This window comes from Hemicordylus capensis, chromosome 3 (assembly GCF_027244095.1).
Source record: "Hemicordylus capensis ecotype Gifberg chromosome 3, rHemCap1.1.pri, whole genome shotgun sequence".
NCBI lineage: Eukaryota > Metazoa > Chordata > Lepidosauria > Squamata > Cordylidae > Hemicordylus > Hemicordylus capensis.
In genome coordinates, this window is record NC_069659.1 from 198,279,756 (window position 1) to 198,295,486 (window position 15,731).

General features: G+C 43.8%; 1 protein-coding gene across 24 annotated transcripts in view; it reads right to left on the reverse strand.

Annotated features, from left to right (window-relative positions):
* Nucleotides 1–15,731, reverse strand: part of CAMK2G (calcium/calmodulin dependent protein kinase II gamma) — a 263,893-nt gene that overhangs the window by 13,236 nt on the left and 234,926 nt on the right. For 8 of the 24 annotated variants that reach the window (XM_053310722.1, XM_053310719.1, XM_053310724.1 and 5 more), the window contains 3 exons: nt 13,035–13,148; nt 9,211–9,342; nt 2,607–2,682 (listed from right to left, as the gene is read on the reverse strand). In XM_053310722.1, coding sequence (XP_053166697.1) covers nt 2,607–2,682; nt 9,211–9,342; nt 13,035–13,148 — 322 coding nt within the window. The remainder of the gene's footprint in view (nt 1–2,606; nt 2,683–9,210; nt 9,343–13,034; nt 13,149–15,731) is intronic. The other 16 variants (XM_053310727.1, XM_053310729.1, XM_053310725.1 and 13 more) reach the window with 2 other exon arrangements.

Below are 15,731 nucleotides of genomic sequence, written 5' to 3' on the forward strand. Positions count from 1 at the left end.
GGGGGACTTGTACATTTCTATCCCATTCTCTATATGTGCTTTTCAACTTACCTACCATAATATCACAGATACCCAACCATGTTACTATCATTCCTGTTTTACAGAACAGAGGATGTCTGATACTGACTCACCCAAAGAAAATGCAGTGCTTTTCCCCACTGGAACATAACATTTCCTGAAACTTCCCACCCAATGGCTATAAATAGCGATTTATTTTCTATCAGCTGTCCTTCCAGAGAAAAATCTTCCTAAGGGGATGCAGAGCTGACAACACAGGGCTTAAATATGCTTTAGTGTGGTCTCAATCAGGCCATAATCTTACAAGCAGATTTGAACGTTTAGCTTTTCCTAGCTCCTCCTTTCTACTCTGAAATGAGTTAAATTGAGAGAGGAATAATATGTACTCTAAAAGAGAACATACCTCTTCTTCTGAATTGCTTTGAGAGACCATTGCCAGAGTTACCCACCCTTTGTCAAGATGCCTAATGTCAAGTCTACAGAGGATGGACTTTTCTTCCTATTCTGGGGCAGTGCTTCTCAGGCAGAGAGCAGGCACTGTTAACAAGGATTTGAAGGGAGGTAGGAAGAAAGGAACTTGAAGTCTTTTGCTGGGAATTTCCCCCCCCCTATTTGTGTCTGTGTGTGTGCATGAATGCATACCTGTATGCAACAGGAAGAGTGTAAATATTACTGAAGTGCTCCTAAACAGCTCCTAAGGTGGTTTGCATTTATTCCTGTAAATGCAGATTCCAGTACATGAGCAGTGCTCCGGGTACACCCCTTTGTTCCCTGATTAGGAGACTAGTAAACCCTTAACTCAGTTTAAGTTGCCACTTCAGGACATGTGCAAAACAATCCATACAAGAGTGAACAAATGGATTCGCTTATCATGGATGTGCCAACTTGTACCCAAACTGACTTTGGACTTTGAAAGTTTCATGATAAAGATGCTATATAGCCATCAAACAAATCTCTTCTCTAACTGAGGCAGTTAAATACTACTGAGATGAAGGTTTAGTTGTCACCGAGGTGGTCTACCTGTGTTTAGGGTAGACCAGACTGCAGGTAGGGACTTTGCTAAAGCCCTGCTCCTTGATATGTTAGGGGTGTGTGTGTGCCCACCCACCACCCTCTTGTGTGGCCTGAAGTGCTACTGTCCAGAAACAGGCATAGGCACATAAGGAGCTGCCTTATGCTTCCATTGACCCAGCTAGCTCAGTATTGGCTGCTCTCACTCTGACTGGCTGTGGCTCTCCAAGGTTTCAGGCAGGAGTCTTTCCCAGCCCTACCTGGAGATGCTACCAAGGATTGAACCTGGGCCCTTCCGTATGCAAAGCAGATGCTTTGCATACGAGGAGAGGAGAGCTGGTCTATGAAGAGGAGAGCTGGTCTTGTGGTAGCAAGCATGACTTGTCCCCATAGCTAAGCAGGGTCTGCCCTGGTTGCATATAAATGGGAAACTTGATGTGTGAACACTGCAAGATATTCCCCTCAGGGGATGAAGCCGCTCTGGGAAGAGCAGAAGGTTCCAAGTTCCCTCCCTGGCTTCTCCAAGATAGGGCTGAGAGAGATTCCTGGCTGCAACCTTGGAGAAGCGGGGTTATAGAATCCACCTCGCACGTTATTCTTTATTGTGATTTTTATAGGGAACCCCATTTAAGACTTTTATCTCCTATGTTAGACAATTTACCTGGCCGGTCTGATGAATTTTATTTAAATTATCTTTTAACTAATGAGGACACTGATATTATTTCTGTTATGGCCAGGTTTTGTTATATTATTTGTAAAATACGTACTGGTTTATTGTAAATGTTTGCTGGTCAATGATCGAATAAACTTATATCTTATATCTACCTTGGAGAAGCCGCTGCCAGTCTGTGAACACAATACTGAGCTAGATAGACCAATGGTCTGACTCAGTATATGGCAGTTTCCTATGTTCCTATGCTCTACTACTGAGTGATGGCCCAGTTCCACAGAACCAGTAAACCTACAGCAAGGCCTTCACACCACTCATAGCATTTGCTTCAAGTGATCTGCAGTCACATCAACAGTGCTGTACTTGTTACATCCAATTCACATCTGAGGTTCTCTCAGATCCCCACAACTAGAGATACTTGTTTCTTGAAGCAAATGCCAAGAGCAAAAGAGAAGCAGTTGTCTGAATTGGCTGCAGAATCAGACCATAGCCATGGGGAATAGGAGTGGAATATGCAGCTTTCATTAAAAACAGACATGAAACCTGCAGGCTATTTGCTTATAGTCGTAGGAGGAAACACATATAGGTAGGATTCTACCCCATTATTCAAGAAGGAACAAACCTGTCCCTATTTTCCAGTGTTCTGGTCAGCTAGTATAAAGTCACTGGATTGATTGACAAACATGTGCCATGTGAAATTCAGTTTTACTTTATTACAGTTTAATAAATCCAATGACTTTTAAATGTAAATGCATTAAGGCACCTGCGTTTGATTTTAGCTGTTTTGCAACACTCCACGCCACAAGTGTCTGGCTCGGGGCCTGGGGGATAGTCTTCTCTGACCCATTATCAGACTAGTCAAAGTAATTTTGAAAGAGTATAGCACCCTCTATACTACTTCACTTACGTGTAAGCCTCGAAGTCTCCATTGTTGATTGCTTCAATCAGCTGCTCTGTTATCTTGATGATTTCTTGCTTACGCACTGCGGACAAGAATAAAAAGGCAATCTTACTACACAGTGAATTGTAGTAAGCACATGGCAAATCAGTGTCCCCTATCAAAAGAATTAACAGAGCAACCACTAGCCTTGTTCCCAGTGGAGGCTGCCTCCCGACATTCCAGAAGAGCAGTAAGACAACTATCAATTGGGAGGGATGGAGTTGATAGATGGAAGGAATACAGAGAGGAGAGAAACACATCTATAACAGCAGCCGCACTACTTCAATGAGAGCTCATCTAAGTGTTACCTCCAAGTCCCAGGTTCAGCCATCTGTGTGGGATTTATGCATGACAGCTATCTACCTCGGAAGCTGTCACTATGCTGGCTCTGAGATGGAAACAGCCCTTGTATAATTCAAATGGTGCGGTGGTGGTGGTGGGGGGGAAGAGACAGATAGGCCCTGTGCAGATGTAATTATCCTGCTCTCTCAAGCACAGTGACACCACAGGGAGAGATCATGGGCTTACAAGCTGCCGCTTCCCCTCTCTGGGGCTGTTTCCTCCTCCCTTTTCTTCCTGCCATAAACCAGGTTTCAAACAATGGGTAGAAGTAAACTTGGCAACAGTAGATTCAAAGGGAACCTGATTTTCATGAACATGGTTGTGAGGGCGCACTTATAATACAAAAACCATGGTTAAATGATGGGAAGGAAGGCATGTAAGGGAGTCACTCTGGAGCAGGGGCGTATCTAGGGGTAGGGCAGGCAGGGCACGTGCCCCGGGCGCCACTTGAAGGGGGGCGCCATTTTTAAAAATTAATTTTTTTAAAAAATGACCACTGAAAACAAAATGGCCACTGTGCATGCTCAAATGGCCTCTGTGAGGCCCCCATTCTAGGCCTCACAGAGGCCATTTGAGCATGCACAGTGGCCATTTTGTTTTCAGCGGCTTATATATGTATAAAAATGGCCACCACACATGCTCAAATGGTCCCTGCAAAGCCCTAGAGGCCAGCGAGGGGAGCGGGAACCTTTGCAGACCCACCCCACAGCCTTTAGGGGCTACAGGTATTTTTTTTAAAAAAAAATAATATAATATAAGTCACTGTACACATATTCAGTTTGGCACTATGTACAGAGAATCAGGGCTTGTGAATAATGAGCTGAAGCTTATGAGCTAGGATTGTATTCATTTGCTCTTTGCTTCTTGTTATAAGTGAGTTAAATGTGATGTCTTAATAATATGGCTATTAATGGTGAGTTTGTCTTTCAATCAGTGTGAAATTAGTATTAATTAGCCTTAGTATTAAGGCCCACTGGGAGTTTCTTGCTCTCTTTCTCTCATTTTAACTGTCTTTCTGAAATACTAGAATATATTCCAAGCAGTGACACAGTTTACTCTGCATATTTTTAAATTATTTTCAGAGTAAATAGGGAAAAGTCAAATTCTCCATTTCTTTTAGAAACTTATGTAATAGTGATGCTACAATGCATAGTAGAGAATTAGAGATTAGTTTTCCAAGTATACCTTCACATAGTATTTGGGTATTTCATGAGCCCCAGCATACTGAAATTTGTAGTTTTCTAAATTGTTTTTGAAAAATTAAAAGATTAACGAGCTTGACTTGTATTTTTCAGCTGATATTATGGGAAAGTTATCTGAAAGATGGGTGTTGGATGTTTGGACAAGGGGCGCAATTTCAGTGCTTGCCCTAGGCGCTATTTTCCCTAGATACGCCTCTGCTCTGGAGAGGGGAGGAGGAAGGCAGCACCTGCATTCTTGATTTGCAAATCATAGTTTGTAGGGAGCCACTGCATTGATTCTGCAAAGGAGGATGACCATCTCAGGAAGTCTCCCACTGCTTAATACTGTCCTTAGCAATTACTTAACAGAAGTATATAGAAGTGTGAACTTGAGGCCCACAGATTCCAAAAGACAGCAACAGGAGGATACATTGATAGGCCTACAGAAACCACCTACAATACTTGCTGGTCAGGTTAAACTACCACACCGATGACAGTTCAAGAGCTATCTGGTCACAAGATTTTCATACTCACAAGAGCTTCTCAGTTCTGATCTCACTCTACTCTGTGACTCCTACTAACCTACCAAACAGCTATTTATTGACTGGCTGCTACCTCCAAGTCATCACATTCCACTTCTCTCATGTTATTTTATGCCATTATGCCTCACTGTACTATTTAAACCAATGCCACCCAAAGCAATCTTTATAAAGGACCTTGTCAAAAACACTGTCAGCCATGGCTCCTGTGAGCTCACTAGAATGCATCTGTAGAACCCATGACCCACCAAGTTGAACAGAGATGACCAGCCATGTATTGCAGCCTGCCAGGTGCTTGACAGCCCTCAATCTAGGGCTTTTCGGCAAGTGTAGCAACACTCACCACTTTGGAAATGCTTTTTAAATTTTTTTTAAAAAAGCCTTAATAATCAATGCATAGCAGGCACCACTTTTAAACATTTGGTTTTTTTATTGCTCTAGGCTGAAACCAGTGTCCAGCATGCAAGTCTAGCAACATTAAATGCCTTTATGGGGTTCGTTCCCAGTGGGCAGACAGGGATGGATGGTGAAGGCAGGCACCTGGTAAGTAGCTAACTGAATAGCTGCTGCCCATTTTAAAGCTTAATACCTTCATGTGAGAGATAGATAGATAGATAGATAGACAGATAGACAGACAGACAGACAGATAAAGAAACAGAGCGGGGGTGAGGGATCAGGAGGATAGAGCCAAATTGCCTAAGCAAGAGAAGACAGAAGGGGATAGTTCCTCCTAGCAACTGATTCTGAACTGAGTAAGAAGAATGGGGATCAGGTGGCAAAGGCCAAAGATGTCTAGGAAAGAAAGAGCTGGTGGTGAAAACAACTGTAATTTCTCTTCCTCCTGGGAGGGTGCAAAGGGAGCCCTAGGAGAAAAATAAATGTGGTTGGTGGCTGGCCAGATGCTCATGGATGTTCACAAGCATGAAGGGGGTGGCCCTTCCCTGCTATTCTGTGTTATGCTGTCTCTGGACATGTAGCTTCCATTTTGCTATCAGGGAGAACAACTGTTGACAGACCTAACCTCCTTCATGGGTCTTTTGCTTAGTGAGGCTGCCCAAATTAGCTTTTTGTTTTGTCTCTGCAAACCTGGGAAGTTGAGACTAGGAGCAATTCAGAGCACAGCTTAATTTGACACTGAAGAAACTATTGGCATGGGAGTGCCCCCCCCTTTTTTTTTTGAGGCGGGGGGCTTTCAGGTTTAGGGCTCAGACCTCACTTCTGCCTTGGGCAAGTTCTCAATCTAGTCCAACAGTGGCCAGGCAAATGATTCTCAAAAATGAACAAACAGAGCATGAGGCAACAGCAGCATTCCTCTGCTGTCTGTCCCCACATCTGGTTTCCAGAGGTACACCAGCTCTATGCATGGATGTCTCATTTAGCTATCTAAATTGACAGAAGTGGGCTTGAATGTGCAGAATGGCAAGACAGGCTTGGCAGGGCTTTTCACTCTTACTTTCTGAAGGACTCTCTCCTTGTTTGTTTTCCCTTCTCCCAGGCAGACTGAAGGAACAGGGTTTATTGAGCCTCACTGGCAGACTGGATGGTGACTACACCAACCTCTGGAATTTCTGTAAGCCACACACAGCCCTCTATGGCTCCTAAGATTTTACCACTCTCTGCACCTATAGAAGCTAGAAATATGTTGTTGGTTTTTAGAAAGCCAAGTTTCATAATGACAAATTTGGACCCAACACCATATCTGTTGCTTGCGTTGAATATACACAATTTTGCATTGACACTTGTAGCCAGAGAGTTAAGTACCAATTTCAACATCAACTAAAATTTTCCAGACAAATTGGTAACTGATTCCATAAGAAAATGAGTACTTCCTTCACTGTTGTGGGGCAGTTACTCTTCCCAGAATGCTTCAGCTTCCACTGCTACTCTCTCTTTTTAATACAGGAGAGGTTTACTATTGCCATCTCCCGCACTTATGCCTTTCAGCATCTTACTATATCACTGCTGCCAAATATAGGTGTTTCCCAAAGTCTGGAAAATATACCAGCGGGGATTCGAACCAGCAACCTCGTGCTCCCTAGGCAAGTTACTTTCCCGCTGCACCAATATGTGGCTTGCAGAAACAGGTGTACATATGAACATTTATGCTTAAATATACCTACAGTTTATGGTAAGATGTCAGAAACCCATTGAATGTTGAGTGGTAATTCTTAATTTATGAAGCTAATGGTATATGCATTTTGAAATTTAGGGGGGAAATTTAATCAATTCTTTCCAAACTAAAGTCAGTATAGCAAAATCAAAACAATGATTTGATAGCACCAATGATTTGTTGGAATACATTAATTAGTATACTTACAATAACTTTACACAAATATAATATGCACTTATGAGCCACTTTCTTCCAAATCCTTCACAATTCTGGACATGTTAGGTTGTTGGTATTCACCAGTAAATGATGAGAGTAAAAATGCGTCAAATGCCAAATCTTAAACAATAGTTCAACTATTTTCCAGTAATGGAAAGGATTGTGTTGCAACACTTTTTCTGGACATTTGCCAGTTATTAAAGCATTTGTGGAAACACTCTTTACAGATAAAGAAAATGAGGAAGACATCTGATGATCACCAAAAATGCTGTATTTGGTTGGCCTCAACATTTACTGGTAATGGTGTATTCTTACTAGGCTCCTGGAAAGCATTTCAGAAGCTTTGAGATGGCATCGTCCCCAGAACCAGTAGCCAAGGTACACTTTAGTTCAGCTTCTTCAGTAGGAAGGGCTGCCTTCCCTTCCCGACTTGAATGGAAAAGCAAAGACACCCCTCAACCCAATACCACTAGAACAAACTAGGAGCACAAAAAATAAGAAAGTGGCTCCACTCCCTAGAACAACCAAGGGCACTAAGAATGATCATGAGAATAAGAAGGAATTTCCACAGGCATCCTAGCTACCCCCTCCATATGGGCAACACAGGCACACATCTGAGTAAAATATAACCAATCACCACATTCTGGGAGACCCAATGGAAGCACCATCCTGAAGGTTCTGGAATGCCCTCCAGGAGTCTATGAGAAGAGGAAAGAAGGAATGACCTTACATTTATCACTGTCCTCCTAAAAAGTGAAGAACTACCAGTAAATCTTAACATTTGCCATGTTTCTGACATTCACCATTAGAAACATATGGATAGTCAGGTTACTCACCTGTAAAACCGCCTTGAGCCATTTTGGAAGGGCGGTATACAAATCAAATAAATAATAAAATAAAGTGGTCCGTTGTCTAATCACACTAATGGGTGTTTGCGCAGGTGCAGAACATACCTCGGAATCTTCCAGAGCTAAATTCAGAGTTTTGAGAGGAGGAAACCTTGCCCCTTCTAGCTATCTAGTATGTGACCTGATCCTCTTACCTCAGTCTTAAGTAGACCGCCGCTTGTAGCACTTAAAGAGAGCACTACTGCAGCGGGTGGGGTGGGGGGAGTTGCATGATTGGAAAACAGACCACAAGAAGAACTACCTTTACAGGTGGGAAGGAGGGAATTTTCCCTGCATATGAAGAACAATACTTGAAAGTGTTGAATGTAGCCATAGAATATCCATGAGCAATTGAAGGGAGGAGGCGTGCTAGAAAACAAAAATGCTAATAGAAAAGGCAGAAAAAACAAGCAGACAGAAGTAAGTGGAATAAACAGCAACAGGGGGGGAAAGGGTAATCTCTCTCTCTCTCTCTTTTGGTTAGCTCTCTCAGAAGTTAATGGAAGGAGTCAATTGGAAGGAGAACTAGGTAGCTAGAAGAGGCAGGGTTTCCTCCTGTCAAAACACTCAAAGCTATGGAAGGTTCCGAGGTACATTCTGCATCTGTACAAACAACCATTACTGTGATTGGACAACAGGACCACTAAGATGTAGTACAGATTTTTGGTGCTTTAAAACTATTATGCCCAACATCAGAGAGGCAACACACAGCCACTTATAAAAGGCACTTCTAAACACAGTACACAGGCATCAGAAAACTTCATTTTCATTTTCATAGGCTGTGCAGATGCATTTGAAACACAGCAGTAAATAAGCTAGTAAGTTACAAGAAGGGAAGAAAAACAAATTATATTTCTCAACTTTCAGCTCCTTAGTTTCTCTCTTATTGGGACTTAGTTAACATTTTTCTCTTTTAGAACAACAGACTCAAGTGAGAACACCACACCATAGCAAGCACAACGTACTGCATTTAGCAGTAAATTTAATACAGTTCACCATGAAGTTCTCCTATGCAAGCACCATTGAAATGAATGGGAACTGAAGGAGACTCTGGCACAGGAAAACTCCGTTCTGGTTGATTCCTCACTTAGTAATGAATGGGCTCACTTCCCTTGCTCCTAGCTTCACTATCCCAGCAGAAAGAAATATTGGCGGCGGAAGGGGTGGAGAAGAAGGAGAGAGAAGAAGATCCTTGGAGAAATAAGATGGACAAGGGTTAAGAAAAAGTGGATAAATAAGGAAACGAGCACTTGTTTTTCTACTCCTGCTACTACTGCTAAATAACAGCTAACTTACATGGTGGACTGTTAAGTGCAAACGGAACTACTGGAGTTAGGACAGGCTCCGACTGAGCACGATCCAACTCCACTGTTTGCCCTGGGCTGTCCCAGGCAAGAAGTTTTTCTTCACAAGATTGTGTAGCAGTAGCTGCAAAACAAATGCAAGCATTAAAATAAAAACAAAACCAGAAAGCAAAATAAGGACAGCGTTGAATACACACACAAACAAAATTCCAGAGAACATGTGCGCACCCTTGCCCCAAGATGCAGCAGCTCCAATGCCTCTCCAGTGCATGCCAAGTGGTATCAATCCGAAAGCTGCCTTTGAGGCCAAGAATCCACACAAAGAGATCCACCCTTTTGACATGGCAACTGAGGAGCACATTGAGATTGAAGGAAGGAGGGAGGGAGGGAGGGAGGGAGGGAGGGAGGAGAACCCACTCAAAATTATAAGAGTCACACCAAAGAAAGCAAAAGGAGGGCTCCTGTGACTCCACAAGCAAAGTTTTCTGCACTAGCTAACATACCTCATTGTGTCCCCACTTTACAGGACGGAGTCAAAAGGGTGTTCAATAGTCTGGAACTGAGGAAAAAATGGCTTTTCATTGGCTCAACTCCAGTGCCTTCTAGTAATGCTGAATTCTGCCTCTCAAATCAACACTTTTTCACCTAACCAATAAGCTAAAAAAGAGATGATGTAAGAGAGGAAAATTGTCAGGAAAGGAGAGAATGATCATCTCCTCATGGGCTCTGGTATATGGGTTGAAGACATATGACAGCAACCGTGCTGCAACTGAACAGGTCTGGGGCATGCCAATGCCTGGACAGGAAACTTGTTGGGAACCCTCTACATGTTGTTGAGTGTCATGGAAGAAAGGTGAGATATACATGTAATAAGGACTATACTGCTTTTTCCCAAACTGCAATGGGAAACTGAGCCAAGGGTCTTTTTACAGGTTCCATCACACCTGTGTCCTTCCCAATCAAACCCAATGAACAAGGCAGGAAGAAGATGTGAGTCTTCAGTGAATATTTCTGGGAGATGTCCAACATGCTGATTTCTACCCCTGTAAAGAGTTCTGCAAACTACATCCAGGCATAGAACACGTTCTGCATACAGCTAAGCTCCCTGTGAAGCTTTCAGCCCTCATGAATGAAATAATAATAATAATAATAAAATAAACTTAGAAAGGCATAGAAAGCATCTGGTTGGAAAATGGACCTCTGAATGAGGAAGATGTCCATGCCCTGTGCAACTCCCTACCCTCTCATCCCACTGACTAGCTTTTAATTTCCATGTTGTGCCTCACCCATAGTCTCCATGTTTCTGAGCCTCCTCAAACTATGCATACAAATGAATTATGCAAAACAGCAGTAAGAAAATGCAAATTTAGCATATTTTTGCTGAGGCCACGTTAAAATGGTCCATTGTAAGCTGAGAAAATGAAGAGGTCATTTTGGTAATGGGGGGCAATACAATGGGGTAGCAGATTCAGGGGGGCTTACCGATGTGGTCTTCCAGGGCTTGCCTCCCCCCTCTATTTTGCCACCACCTCTTTAGCAGTGGTCCTCTTCCCAGTGGCAGTGGCTGACGTGATGGGCAGTCCTTGGTTGACAAGAAGGACCTGCTGGGACTGTTGCTGTGGCAATTAAAAAGTAGCCCTGACAGTGCAGTGAAGGAGATAATGTAGCATGACTGAAAACTGATTCTGGGCATTAGGCTCAGCACTCCTTCCAAGGAGCACGTTGCTTCCCATCACCTAGAAGCAATTTTAAGCCATCTTGCAGCAGTCCAGTTACTACACCATGAAGGTGACCTTTTAATTGGCCCAGCAGGTGCAGCAGGTCCCTGCTGTTGGGGGGCTGCCCATCATGTGGGCCAGTCATTTTTGCCCCACCAGAATGATGTCACGTCATGATCTAGAGTAATTCCAGGGTTGGGGAATTGTGGCAAAAAGGAGGAGCATCAGCAGCTGAGAGGCAGCAGTGGCAAAAAGGGGAGAGGAAAGTAGAAAGGCAGATTCTTGGGTAACAATTACCATGATCCACCAAAAGGCCCCTGTTGAAGATTTCTTCCTCCACTTTGTCGCCCACTAATCTGCCTCCCTTTTCACACTTATCCCCACCAAAAGTCAAGTCATTCTCATTTGAGAACTTTTGGCTCAACTCTTAATTTTTTCATCTCAATATATAGAGTATAGAAAAGATGATCCAAGATGTTACAGCTAGGGTATCTTATCTTTTCCCCAAAGAGCTGGAAATGTTATGATCCTTATAGATGCATAACCAGAGCACCTGCAGGCAAGAGGGGGCTCCTGGAAGACTTGGGATAACCCACAGATATGTCCGTTTCACAAAAGTCTGGAGGCCAAAACCCCCTAAAACTGCTCCAATGTAATCCAATGGAGTGGAATATGCATGGACTCAGAGGTACACAACAGACAACCAGTTGGGCAGAGCTACTGGAATTCAGTGTGTGAGTGTGTGTGTGTGTGTGTGTGTGTGTGTGTGTGTGTGTGTAGGAGGGCTTGAACAAAAAGAGCAGGTAATTTCTCTGCTTGAAGAATACTCCCTCAGCAGTCTCAATCTCTTCTGCTTCTGAGGGGGAAAGAATGTGTAAAATTTTCACCATGCTCAGGCACAGGCTCAGGTAATACATACACATCAGGGATATATAGCAACATTTTGTTGCAGGTCCATACTTGCCCTCTCTGAATCAAAATAAAAACCAAGGGGCACTTATGCAGGAGCAATCTCTGCAGGATCAACGACACAAAAAATTTCAGGCAGATACGATAGAAAGGGGCATCTAGCAAACTGTTCTTAATAGATCTGAGCCAAATTTTTAGGATTTTTATTTTTGTTTGTCTCACAAGCACAGTTGATGAGGAATAATCTTTTAAAAAACAGCTAAGTGAATTGCAGAAAATCTCTCTTTCTCTCTGTGTTCAAAATCAGAATCCTGGACCTCAAAGATTCCAGAGAAATGGGCAGTCCCAGAGCTACTTACATGGGGCACAGCTCAAGATAGCTCCTGAGCTTTGGGAGAAAGGATGCTGTGCCATCTTTGAGTTTGTCTAAGTGTTAAATCTGCATATGGATAATCACTTGTGACAGTGGTACACTATGTTTGTTCCACTCCATATTCACGAGTTGGGAAACTCCAGCTAGTCATGGTTTCCTAGCCAATGTGTGTTGAGCAAAATATATACACTTGCCACCACCCCAAACTAATCTAACCACTGTTTCACACTTTTCCCTGCCCAGAGCCTTTGAGGGGGGAAAGATGTAATATATGAAACACTCCATAGTTGCCCTAAATGCCTCTTTCTTGAGATTCTAGGTGGTCTTTGTGGCTAGTACTATTTTCAGCTTATTCAGTGTCCCTGAGTAATGGGACACAATTATGCTCCTGTATTTCACCAATGAAGCTAAACATACATTTAAAAACTGTCTGGCTTGTCCAAGAGTTCATAAAATCAAGAGAGATGTGCAATTTTTTTTTAAAAGAAAAATTCCACACACACACACACACACACACACAAAGAAAGAATATGGTATCTGGCAAAGAAAAGCAGGGAATGGTATGGTTTCATTTGATTGGGTGGGAGGGGAAAAGATAGAAGAGGAGAAGGAGTCTCTTTGGAAAGTGTAACATGGTGGAGGAATGGTTCCAAGAAAGAGGAGACATTAGATTAAAAATCTGAAAACTTGAGAATGAGGATCAATATTCTGGGAGAATATTGCAGAAGCAGAGAAAGACAGGGAAATGGAAGAAGGAAGAAAGAGTGTCAAGTCAGGGAAAAGGATGTTGTGGAGGACTGTAACCCCTGGACTTACTGGCTGAGTAACAGAGAGAAAGCTGGGACTGCATGGACTCAGTCTGGGTTTTGCTCTCACAGTGACTCCGTCCTTCAAGCACTGAGCTGCCATCCCCGATGGAGAGAGGGGGAGCTTGCATGGCAAGAAATTAAAAACAAAACAAAAACACACAAAAGAAACAAAACAAACAAAATGTACATTCAGTAAATAAAGAGAATGGAACAGGACATCAAAGCAACTATAATGCTCAGTACAAAAACCTTGCCAGCGAACCCTACCAAGCCCTCATCTGCTTGCCATGCAAAGTCAAGGGCGGAAGTGGCTCCTTCCCCTGACATCTACATCCTAACACTGAAGCTATCAACTGGGCAGATCTGTCACTGTTTGCCGTTTACCTCCATTAGTCCACTACTATCAACAGAGAAGAACTCCAGAGCAGTAAGGTCTCCGAGCAGCTAATCTGTAAGCGACACCCACAAAACCATGCTGGATAAATGGCTCCGCTCTAGTGGAGGACTGAACTGTCAAGGGGAACCCTAGCAAAGAGCAGCACATGTGCAAGAGAACGGGGAGGCAAATTTGCACAGCAAGGAAATCACCTCTTCATTGGTCTAGATGGCAGCCCCAGAGTTAGATTTATCAAGTGGAATGAATTGAAAGGTTCCCTTTGAAAGGTCAACAGGGCTGACCAGAAGCAGTGCTGCTAGCTCCTGTAAACTACCTTTCTTCAGCCCCTACCTTGCTCTAGCACTATGCACACATTTCTATTTGGTATGTACATGTAGCCCAACCTTCTCCTGAACCACCCTATTGGTCCATCCACCCAAGCACTATTCTATAGACCCAAGTAGACGATTCTAACTGGCAGCACTCCCCAAGGTCATAGGCAGTAGACTTTCCAAGCTCTGCCACCAGAGATGCTTTTAATTGGAGGTGCCAGAGACAGATCCTGGGACTTTCTGCATGGAAAGCAGCACATGCTCGGTCACTGAGCAGTGCCCTCTCCTCACAGCAGCATACTGATACCACCACATAACTTCTTGCTAAACAAAATCATTTCTGCAAAAGCTCAAACACTCATCTCAAAATAAAGCAGACACACTGAGAAGGCTCTTTTGTATACTGGCACAAAAAGCAAAATATCTTCCCCCAATGTTCTTACTCAAAGTATCCATTGTTATGAGCAATTCCACTTTTTCATTGGCCAGTTTTCTTGAAGACAGGGCAGATGGTCTTGTGCTAGCAAGCATGACTTGTCCCCTCAGCTAAGCAGGGTCCACCCTGGTTGCATATGCATGGGTGGATCCTTCTATAATTTTGTCTAAGCACTGTAAGATATTCCCCTTAGGAGATGGAGCCACTCTGGGAAAGAGCATCTGGGCTCCAAGTTCCGTCCCTGGCTTTTCCAAGATAGGGCTGAGAGAGATTCCTGCCTGCAGTATTGGAGAAGCCACTGCCAGTCTGTGAAGACAATACTGAGCTAGAAAGACCAATGCTCTCACTCACTATATGGCAGCTTCCTATGTTCCTGTGCACTGGGTCTGTGATAGCATGTTGTTTCCTTGGTTACAAGCTAACTCTCTAAGAGTCACGCTAATGAGTGGGAGGTGACAAGGTCAAGCCCCTATGCCATTCCCCAAATCAATAGTTTGCTGCCATGTCTCATTCACAGATACTGTCTGTTCACGCCCCTCATTTTCTTCTGTGAAGTGGGGTGAGGGAAGCAAATGGCAAGAGCTGGATTTAGCCCAGGGCTCCCCAGTTGTTGGCCTCTATACTTTTGTGATCCCTGTCACTCCAAGTAACACCTTCAACTGAGAGTGCAGTCAAAACTGTGCTAAGAATCCAGCAGAAATTTTGGAAACCAAGGAAGCTGGCAGCAGGGCTCAGGGGCCTTACTCCCTACACCAGTGAGACAGCTCCCAGGCAGCGGGAGCTACTTGCCCAGTCTCTACTGTCCTGCAGCACTTGGTGCTGCTACAGGTCATAAGCCCTGTTGGACCAGGTGAGCTGGGCAGCCAACATGGGCCTGGCTGGTCTTACCCAACTGCTGCTTCAGGCTGGATTCTTCAGTCTGAGGCAATCATTGCCTGAGTAGTCACACGGTCTTCTGTGCGTTGCATACCTTCTTCTAGACTTTGGAACCTGGCTGTTTGCATGGTCTGGGCTATGTACTCCGCTCTGGCCCTTCCAACCAACTGCTTATAGGCCTTTACCAAGGGCACATTTCACAATGAGCACCATTTTCATGGCATTCTCACAGATAAGGCAGTTGAGCCTAGAAATGTGACAAGCATTTGAAGCAGGGGTGTTTATGTGAGCAGAATTGAGTCAGGCACAGCCCATCTCAAGCAGGCCCCACCTCCTCAGTTCTGATCACAACACTGCCTTCTGCTGGCTCCAATACTTCCTCCAAGAATATAACACACACACTTCACCTTGGAAAAAGAGGATAGGGTAGCAACAGCAGCTACGTTCTTCTTCAGACATTATAACTTTACCCCACTCTAGCCGTGTACAGAGAGACAAAGGGAGAAGAAGCCCTGCTGCTCAGTTACAATGGGACTTGTCTGAAGAGGGCAGAGCCCTCCGGGCGATCTGGATCCAGTCTCACAATCAATCATGGCAGTGCCCGCCATCACCAAGAGGGCTCTGCCCTCTTTAGACAAGCCCCATTGTAATCACGAGTGGTGGGGCGCACACATGAATGATGCC